Raw genomic sequence first — 9,587 nt, 5'->3', positions numbered from 1 at the left:
GCGCGCAGCGAACCTCGGCTCCTCGGTCGCCGGGAAGGATCTCGGATGTCCTTTCCGCGTCCAGGCTGTTTCGTTTGCATCGCCGCGATATCGACGCGATATCGCCGAGAGGCTTAACGCGCGGCGAGATGAAGGTATAATATTCGGCTGAGGAAATTGACTCGCGAGTGCTCGCGGAATTGCGTCGCTGCCCTTTGCGAGACTAGAAGCAGCAACGAAGGAACGCGAATCGCTGGTACCCAGTGAGAAATGATTCGTCGATCGACGCCGAAATGATGTCGAATCGACGTCAATTCGACGGTGTCGATGTCGATTCGACATCGTTTCGACATCGATCGACGAATCATTTCTCACTGGGTAGTTGATTAGCGATAAGAAGAATTGTTGGGCGACTTGCCGGCAGATGCGGCAAGACCGTCTTAAGATTATCTCGAGAATATCATTTTAAGATCATTTTTCGTAGCCACTGAAACGTTCCATCTTTAGATAAATTCCCGACGGTCTTGAATAGAAGATCCGACTATATTGTCTTCGTAAATAATGAGCTATTTTTAATAAACAATTATAAAAACATTTTTCTTTTGACACGCAATTTCGGACAATAAATCGCAAAATAATATTTCTCCGAGCGACGCCCCGAGACGGATGTCAAACTCCCGGTGCTTTTTAGTTTAATATCAATGACGTAATATTATTGTTGAATTCCTTGAAAAGGACCGCAATCCGTATGGAAACGTCGGATTTAAATGAAGAAATCGTCTGCCAGCCTAACGTCGTCCAGCAATTCTTTTTATAAGAAGCAACGTGGGATTAAATTGAAACAGGGGATAAACGAAAGAGCGAGACGCCCAATCGCGGGTGGGTGAAATCCCCGCGGCAGGTCCGGGTAATCCGGTTAGCCATATCGATACACAATGCATCCACGTAGCGCGTGTTCCATTAAAAGGCAATACGCGAGATTGGAAATGAACGGGCGAAATGTAAATTGACATCGCAAATATCGCAGCGAGATTACCAAACAGTTGGGTAAAAAATAATTGTGAAATAACATCAATAACGGCATTAGCAATACACGGCGGACGGGGGAGAGGGGGGGGGGGGCAAGCACTCCGGTTATTTTTCCGTCGTGCAAATAAACGGCATTGTAAAACTCGACGTAGGCATAAACATGTTGATATTTGTACAGTATTACATTCCTCGTTTACCATAAAATGGAGTCTGGGAAGCATCACGCGGACTACGCTATATGGTACAAAAATAATTTAATTCGCGCACGAGTGTTCACAGCATCGTATAAATCATACAGGCAGAATCGATAAATACTAAGGTGATATTATCAAGTACGGAGGTTTGTACAATGTTGGGAGATGCGAGATCCGCTTCGACGACGAGTGTAAATTGTAAAAATCTTCTGGCATTCGACACCAATGGGTGGGCTTCATTCCACGCAAAACGCACTTCCAAGTTAACGCGTACGTAAACGCAGTGTAACATGTACACGCGCGCGTTCTATTGAGCCTTGGACTTCTTCGCGGCGCCCTTCTGCGATCTCGGACGTTTGCTCGGCTGGTCCGCCTTCGATTTGTCCCTAAAGTCATATTTCTGCGCCAGCTTCTCCCTGATGAGCAAACCCCTGATAAGCTTCCGCCAGTTGCCGTAGACCTTCTTCCTCGTCTTCTCGGCGGCCCGTTTAGCCGCCTCGATCTGCTCCGATTCCCAGGCCTCTCGCAGCGTGTCCTCGTACTCGGCGCACACGACGTAGCCCTCGGTGGCTGGCACGGCGCCCATGCAGCCGAAATTGAAGCCCACCACGGCAGTCGCGCAATCTATGTTCAATTTCCGCGCGACGCGGTTCAATCCTGGAACTGTAAGGATTCGTTCATTGAGTATGCATCGGCGTGCATCGCGACGCTGCGACATTCAATCCCTCGATCTTGCAATATAAAGTAGAGTTCTCTGCCAGCATTTTTTTTCTCTAATCCTCTAACAGTCCGCCATTCGTTTTGCCGTGAAATAATTCGCTGGCGACGAATGTCAAGGAGATGCCCCACTGATAGTGCGGAGGATACGTTGTACTTACGGTTTATGTGCACTGTGCCTTTCGGAAGCATACATTTCTTAAACAGATCCACATTCCCGTACTCGTTGCGAGGCACAACACCGTCCTTGGCCTCGGGCGGGACGTAGTCTGTGGTCTGCCACTCTCCGAATATCTCCAACGCGGCGTCCTTGAGTCTCATGCCTGAAAGCTGCCGAAATGTTCGTTACAATTTTCACAAAAGTGAGGCTAAACGGCGCTCGCCGCGTAGCTTCCAGTAGAATTCCAGGTGCATCGCGGGATCTACCTTGTCATACTTGGGAAGCGCCTTAACTATCTTGTAGGGCTCCTGCTTCGGTTTGACCACCCGGGCTTTCTTCAGCCAAGTCTCCCGCGAGCACAGCGTGTGCACGCAGTACCGCGAGTAAATAGCCTCGCCGGTTTTCAGGTGTCCCAACGGCACGCAATCCGGCGGGTACAAGGCCTCGTATTTAAGTAAATGCCTGACGAGAACGTACAGCGGGTGACCTTTGCACTCGCCGACGGTTTTAGGCAGCGGCTGCTCCAATTCTCTGCGAAAACAGCAATGCCAACCCAGATAACATGCTTGTCTAAAAGACATCTTCAAGGCTTCTTTAAGACGTCTTTAAGATGTCTCTTAGACGTGTATGTCTAAAGACATCTTAAAGATGTTTTTTTAGACATGCATGTTATCTGGGAAGTTGCACCTCTCGACATTCGTCGCAGTTACGTTCAAATAAGCGGGACGGAGTTAAAAAAAAAACAATGTACGACCGGAAAGGAAAGAAGAGAGATTACTTTTGCAGCAGCAGTTCATCCTCCTGCCTAGACATGGCCGTCTCCCTTTCCTGCCAATAACTTAGGGTCTCGGTCCACCATTTCTCATCGATACGCTGCTTGCGCGTGACAGAGAGCCACTGCGGGCAGTAGCGCCTCGTGACATCCTTTATTAAACTTTCCGAATTGTAAGCTATCACATATAATACTGGCTTGGTTGCTGCTTTCTGAAACGTTAGTACATGACAATGAGTTTACGCCGGTATCTCTTCTTCGCGCGCGGAATTATCGAAACAACTGTTTCGCAACAGGCTTCGGCCTCTCCGCCACTTTCTCAGGCGTCACTTACATATATCTCGGCCACGCAATCCACATTTCCGTCCATAACGTTTACGCAAATCCAGCTCGCTTTGGACTCCACGTACACCTCGGCCCACACGTCCCGTCTCTTCCTCAACTTATTGTCCGTCTCTTCGTCGTCCGTGGACGCTTGCGCCTCCTCATTCTTTCCTTTAGACCCGACGACTTTGTTCCTGCTGCCGCATTTCCGCTTCGATTTGCTGGACGGTTCTTCTGCTCCCTCGGAATTTGAGCCGTCACTCCGCGACTGCCTCTTAGAATTGCTCGCTCTAGGCCGATTGTCTTCCGACGTAGTCTTGGCAGCGTTCCGTTGTTCGGCCGAGGTAGACGCAACGCCGTGTGCTTCGCGAGGTCTTAAACGCCTCGGCGACGGACCGGTCTCTGCCTTCCGCGAACTCGAAGCCGTCTCGACCCTCGTGGACGTGGAAGCGGTCTCGCGCGCGGACGCGTCGCTGTTCAACTTGTCCCGACTTTTCTTGCCGTACGAGTACTTGGAGCGAAGGATCTCCGCCGCCTTTTTCTTCGCGTCGGCGTTAGCGTTTCTTCGCGCGGCCTCGTCGTTCCGAATCGCGCTGCTACCCGCGAGATCTTCCTTCGATCTCGCGCTTTTCTTGCCTCCCTTGGACGCCACCTTGGCTCTCGTCGCCTTCGTCTCTTCCTTGACTTTACCGTCTTTCTTCGCCGCGCTGGGCTTGGGCAGCAGCTCATTGCAGGCCTTCACCAGCGGCGGATTCAGAGACACCACCAAACGGCAGTGCAAGCCGATGCCGCGCAGTACCGCCACGTACAGTATCACCAGTTCCCTGTAATTGTAAATTCTCTTCTCCGCGAGTCGCTGCAACAGCGTCTCCTTGTTTATGACGACTTGATCGTCGCCGGCGGCCTCTATCGCGAACGTACCTTTAAACCACTTTGTCAGCTTCTTCAGGTACTCCAGGTCAAAGTTGTCCTTCGGATAGCTCTTGGTCGAGACGAGCGACACCGCCGTCGCCATCACCTCGGGATCGCACGCCTGGCGGCTCAGGTGAAAGCCGTACGCCAGCCAGCAGAGTCTGCCCGCCTTCTCCACGACGATCTGATTGGCCTTCAACCTCCTTCGTAGAAGCGCGGCCAGATCCGACTCCCTCTTGCCGCTCGCTCTCTTCCGGAAAACCGCACTCGTGCCCGGCAACGTGATCCTCACACCCTCCTTGGGTATGGCATAATCTTCAGGGCGTTTGACGTCCCCCTCTGGCTCCTCCTCGTCGCCCGTGTCCCCGTCGTCCTCGTCGAAGGCCCGCGCGCCGCTCTCCCCTTGGAGCAAGACGGCGTTTATCTCGTCGGATATGCTGCCCGCCCGCTTCTCGACCCTGGCGGCTCTGTCGTTCCCGGAGGAGCCGCGCCCGGGCTCCTCCTGGTCGACGCGAGCCCTCTGCGAGGCCTCGAGGTTCCTCACCACCTCGGAGAACAGCTCGATGTCGCTGCCCTCGGGCACGCTCGCCAGTGTCTCGTCGTCGCTGCTCTCGTCCTCGCTGCCGTGCCTCACCAGGCTCGGCCTCGTCGCCGGCTTAATCGTGAAGAAGCTCGCCGTCAGCTCGTCCTTCGGCGTGATGCCGGCGAAATCGTTGCTGCTGTCGGAACTGTCATCGTCGGACTCGTTCATAGTCGCCGGTTATCCTGCAAAATGCGGGCCTCGTTAGTCCGCCGCTACTTGTTACCGCTCGTTATTGTCGTACCTGCCGTGGTCCGGGCCCGCCCTTTAAATTGATTTCTCTGCCGGCCAAGAAAGAGCCAAGGACCGCACCAGCTCTTGCCTCACGCGTCGCAACGTGTATTTACACGAGAAGACACCGCACGTGCGTGACAAGAGCCGCGTGAGCGCACTGTTATGAAACAGGTAGACTGTTCTTATATTATCTTCTAATGATACACAAGCCTGCTGGCTTACCGATAATGGCGAGTGTAGCGCGCGAGCGTTTCGTTTCACAGTTCAGCTCGAGATGACATTCTGACCCAAGCAATGGATTAAAATGCGATTTTTACAATATAAATTATTAAAGTAGGATTTGTGTCAATAATGCGTGTATATAAATTTATTCTGTACAGAGAACGAAATGAAAAAATTGGAGGATCAGAGAGCTAAGTTAAATAATAGAATTAAATTATTTGTGACAAATGTGCACGTTTGGATTTCATTCTGGGCGCAAAAGAAATTTTGAGATGGCATTGTCTAATTCAAACTTGCATGCGTATTAATTATCCAAGTGTTTATCAATTTTATCAAATTATTTGGAAAGTTTTGGCCGACGAAAGTAAGATATAAAATCAAGTTTTTGAAATATTTGCTATCTCGTGAATATTTTAGATTGACAGCAACAAAAAAATTTTTACAGCATTCCTCAAATATTTCTTTAATAATTTTATATGTATTTGGAAAGTTTTGGCCGACGTAAGATATAAAATCAAATTTTTGAAATATTTGCTATCTCGTGAATATTTTAGATTGACAGCAACATTGTAAAAAATTTTTACAGCATTCCTCAAATATTTCTTTAATAATTTTATATATGCATTCTTATGATATTTTGCAGTAGATTTAATTATTACAGCATGTTGCACAATCTTTGTCGATTTATAAGGAAAGAATACAATTTTTCACCAAGCTTTTTTTTATTGTCATTAAAATGTATCTTATGAATACGAGTTATCAATTTTCTAATATTTTCGAAACGCATTCACTTGACTTGAACCTTTTCATAATAATGTTAATAAACCGACTTTTGTGGATATGATGGATAGACCGTAACGTTGACAACAAAGCCAGTTTGCCCGGCGTCCATTTATTCTTCGCTTTACACGCGACAGTGAAATTTATATCCTTGCATAACAAAAGCTGGAGATTTTATGAAATATTACTGTAACAACGATCTCCTCTTGGTGAAAAAATTGCGGAAGGTATAGCGTGACGGGAAAAAGCGCGCGCTAAATAGGAGAAATTAAGTGCACGCGGTAGCGTATAAATCTTGCAACATTGGGCTTTTCGCTGCGTCGAAAGACGTCGTGCGCGCTTAAACTCATCGACCACTCGAATGATTCCTGGAATTATCTTGAAACTAGAATACACGGAAATATTAAGCGCGATTAAGCACGCAAAAAGATTAAAATAGCTCGGCGTAGTTAGATTTTTCGAATGGAATTTCTACAAGGGAGTGAAGTTACCCAGTGAAAAGTCTAGTCAAAATGACGTCAGTATGACATCAAAATTGTTATTTGCCGGCATTGCGTCAAGGAAATATTTTCAACACGCTGAAAAATTGACACTATCTATAATGACGCTGTACGGGACAAAAGATCATATGAAAATAGATGTCTAACTATAGATGTCTATCTCTCATTGTGATGAGACAATATTTCACTTACTCTGTTATTTTCTCGAAAGGGACCTCCGGCGTTGTTTTGTAGCATGCATTGCAATTTCTATATACTTTAGACTTTTGAAGTTCTCATAATCGCATTTATTTTGCTTTATAAATTATTTTTATATTTTAACATACAAGTTTCTTCGACGTTTCTTTGACTTGTTGTATATACATCCTTTGTCTTGCGTTTGAACAATTTTTTCATAGAGCAAGTATTTTACGATGCGTTTATTCCTGTAGAGAGTAATTGTTTACTTTTGAAACAAGCATCAAAATGACAGTCTCAATCAAGGCGTGGGACGTTTTGCAGCCAAATTATCATAACTTTGCCATTAGTTTGACTATTCGTATCCCTCATCAATTTGATGGCATTTTGATTAGACTGTTCTCACTGCCCGAGGAGAACAAAAAGTCAGGATAATGTCAATTTGATGTCATGTTGACCAAATTTATGTCAAATTTTGGTCAATTCGATGCCATATTGACCAAAATTTGACACAAATTTGGGCAATATGACATCAACTTGACATCATCCTGACTTTTTCTTCTCCTTAGGTGGGTAACTAATAAGTACTTAACATTTATATTATCTCGACAGCGTAGCATCGTTTAAATTTGATTTCTCATAATTTTTTATCTGTTAACATAGCGCTGTTAATTTGGAACTTTATCGGCTTAGCCTTCCATCATAGATGACTTTGCAGTTATCGACGTTTCGGGGATCGAAGAGATTATCTCTTTTTTTTTCCATTTTTGTTCTCTAATGCTTGTAATCGAATCGACATGTAATGGCGCAACGATGGATTTTCCGCTGCGGAGTGCTGCGTGTAGCAGCGACTCGCATTCTTGATTATGAATGATGAATTATTTCGATAGTAGCGCACTAACGTTTTATAAATAATGAGCAAACAGACGTGCCCGTCCCTTTTGCGGCGTCAGCGGCTTCCTCCGTGCGCATGCATCGCCTCCGGCAATTTATCGGGATACGTCGAGTTTGTCAGTATCTCGTGCACCTGCACTCTCTGAATATGGCTCGACGTAATGGATAATTGGCGATCGGATGGCCGGTGTACAATACCTAAGTGCATTTATGTGTAAAGCCAGCGCCGACATTTGCCTTGTTCGGTCACATTTCAAATCCAATGTAGCATGGAATCCGATAAACTGCGAGCAATAAAGCACGTGCGTGACTTAGAATGTTCCGTTCCCGCGGCTTAAAATGGCGAAAGGATTTCAAGCTCGCCATGCCTTCTCGCAACCTGTCAATTATTAAATATCTCGTTTAAATAATCTTTCGTTAAAATGAAGTGTACGTAGAACGGAAAATAAGCTTCCAGTTGCGAGAGAGAGAGAGAGAGAGAGGAATATTTTCATTTTTATAGCCTGAACATTGTCGATGTTTTGATGCTGAAACGAACGGTATTATTTTCAGATTTAAATTATTCATGGTCAAAAGGAAGCGATGGATGCTTGGAACACCGCGTATCTTAATATCAGCGTGCAGAGTTTCTGACAAAGGTATGTGCATAAAGTTATCGAAACCAAACCTTTAACGGAGAGAACGGATCTCTCTATATCGTACAAAGCCGCCACGTAAATAGCCGGATGCATATACATGAATTTATGAAGATCCATTTGTGGGTATCGATTGTAAAAAAAGAAATGCTTAACACACGGCGTTGCATTTCGTTTAGATGGTCGTTACGATCGTTTTAACGTTCCCTCGATGAAGACTGACCTGATAGCACAATGCAATTTTAATGAAATTATAAATTACAAATTACGCGGAGATGGAGAAAAATATGTTTACTACTCACGTGGGATATTCGGGTATAAAACAACCGTGTCTTATATTTTATGCTTCAAATTTCCAACCTTTTAAAGCTCCTTTTTTTACTGTGTTTTTCATATTCCAGTAGCTTCATTATGGAGTGTACCTCATTATAAAGTATACGCGTATGATTATCTCTTACTTGATATATTTTTTATTATGCGAATTATAAATTCAGAAAAACATGATATTCTGGAAAATTGGAAATTATTGCGATACTTTGTCCACTCAAGTTGGAAATTTCACAGCTAAATTATGTACATTATGGATATATCCGGCATATAAATGCATCGACAAATTAAGAAAGTGCCAACAGTCATTTGTTCGTACGGAGTTCTATCAATATTAACGTGTCACATTGGTTTCGCATACTGATGAGATTATTAAATATACCTGTTAGGCATAGGATGTACCTACTGGAATTTTTATGACTGGTTCGATAAGCAAGCAGTAGGTTTTCCGTGAAAAGAACTTTTCCGCTTGTTCTATAGAATATTCCCTAGTGATATAAAATTTTGAGTATGCAATCTCATTTATTTTAATGACACTACGTAATGCGTAATGTGCATTTACTACGTCTATACGTACAGCTTTACCTTGATATTGTTCCGCTATACGAGGATATGAGATAATTACAGCTTGCACAGCTGCTCCGAGATATGGTTTGTTCGGAAGCTGGATCGAGATGTAGCTAATCCAAATTGCGTTTCCGGTATCAAGCATTCGTTAAGACTTTTAATTACTCCCAAGCCACTTTCAAGTATAAAGTTTCTAATTAAACACTGTTAAACTCTGTGAAATCAGTTTCAACTCTTTTTTGGTTTAAATGCATATTTAAGGAACTAGTTGCGACGAAGCAATTACGGGAGCTGCGACGTTTGATTTAAAGATACCGATTCCAAGGTTTAATCTGCGTCGGAAGTTTAAATAAAAAAAAGAAGGGAAAGAAAAGAATAGACGGTGTCGCGATTGTTTGTAAAAAGACACTCTCGGTGCATAATATTAGCTTGTTAACGACAAAAAAAGATCGATACTTATTATTATTCATGTCCGATTATTCGAGAGCATACAACATTATCATTTGCATACACACACAGGAGACTCCTTTCTCTTTTCACATCGCTTCTTTATACGTGGGGGATTTTTTACAAATTAAACTCTA

The 9,587-nt window shown here is 44.7% G+C and overlaps 1 protein-coding gene across 3 annotated transcripts; it reads right to left on the bottom strand.

Moving 5' to 3' along the window:
- Nucleotides 1–1,157: 1,157 nt before the first annotated feature.
- LOC105562325 (DNA repair protein complementing XP-C cells homolog) lies at nt 1,158–5,312 on the bottom strand. 3 transcript variants are annotated; one of them, XM_012013068.1, is made up of 6 exons: nt 4,912–5,307; nt 3,186–4,852; nt 2,858–3,063; nt 2,346–2,610; nt 2,081–2,249; nt 1,158–1,865 (listed from the first exon to the last, which is right to left on the bottom strand). In XM_012013068.1, the coding sequence occupies exons 2-6, from the start codon at nt 4,836–4,838 to the stop codon at nt 1,510–1,512; spliced, it is 2,649 nt and encodes an 882-aa protein (XP_011868458.1). In that variant the 5' UTR covers nt 4,839–4,852; nt 4,912–5,307; the 3' UTR covers nt 1,158–1,509. The 3 variants fall into 3 exon arrangements, with proteins under 3 accessions (XP_011868458.1, XP_011868457.1, XP_011868459.1); XM_012013067.1 differs by having other exon boundaries at nt 3,186–5,307; XM_012013069.1 differs by lacking the exon at nt 1,158–1,865 and having other exon boundaries at nt 2,164–2,242; nt 3,186–5,312.
- Nucleotides 5,313–9,587: the final 4,275 nt, after the last annotated feature.

This window comes from Vollenhovia emeryi, unplaced genomic scaffold (assembly GCF_000949405.1).
Source record: "Vollenhovia emeryi isolate VEMERY1.0 unplaced genomic scaffold, V.emery_V1.0 DF939190.1, whole genome shotgun sequence".
NCBI classification, from domain to species: Eukaryota; Metazoa; Arthropoda; class Insecta; order Hymenoptera; family Formicidae; genus Vollenhovia; species Vollenhovia emeryi.
Note: the sequence above shows the minus strand (reverse complement) of the source record. Positions and strands in the feature narration are given on the sequence as shown.

Excerpts from the sequence above, each read along its gene's own strand:
- LOC105562325 (XM_012013067.1), bottom strand. The coding sequence starts at position 4,838 with ATGAACGAGTCCGACGATGACAGTTCCGACAGCAGCAACGATTTCGCC. Across the intron at positions 2,250-2,345 it reads CGCTTCCCAAGTATGACAAG|CTTTCAGGCATGAGACTCAA; the intron begins GTAGATCCCGCG and ends ACATTTCGGCAG. Across the intron at positions 1,866-2,080 it reads AGGCACAGTGCACATAAACC|TTCCAGGATTGAACCGCGTC; the intron begins GTAAGTACAACG and ends GAATCCTTACAG.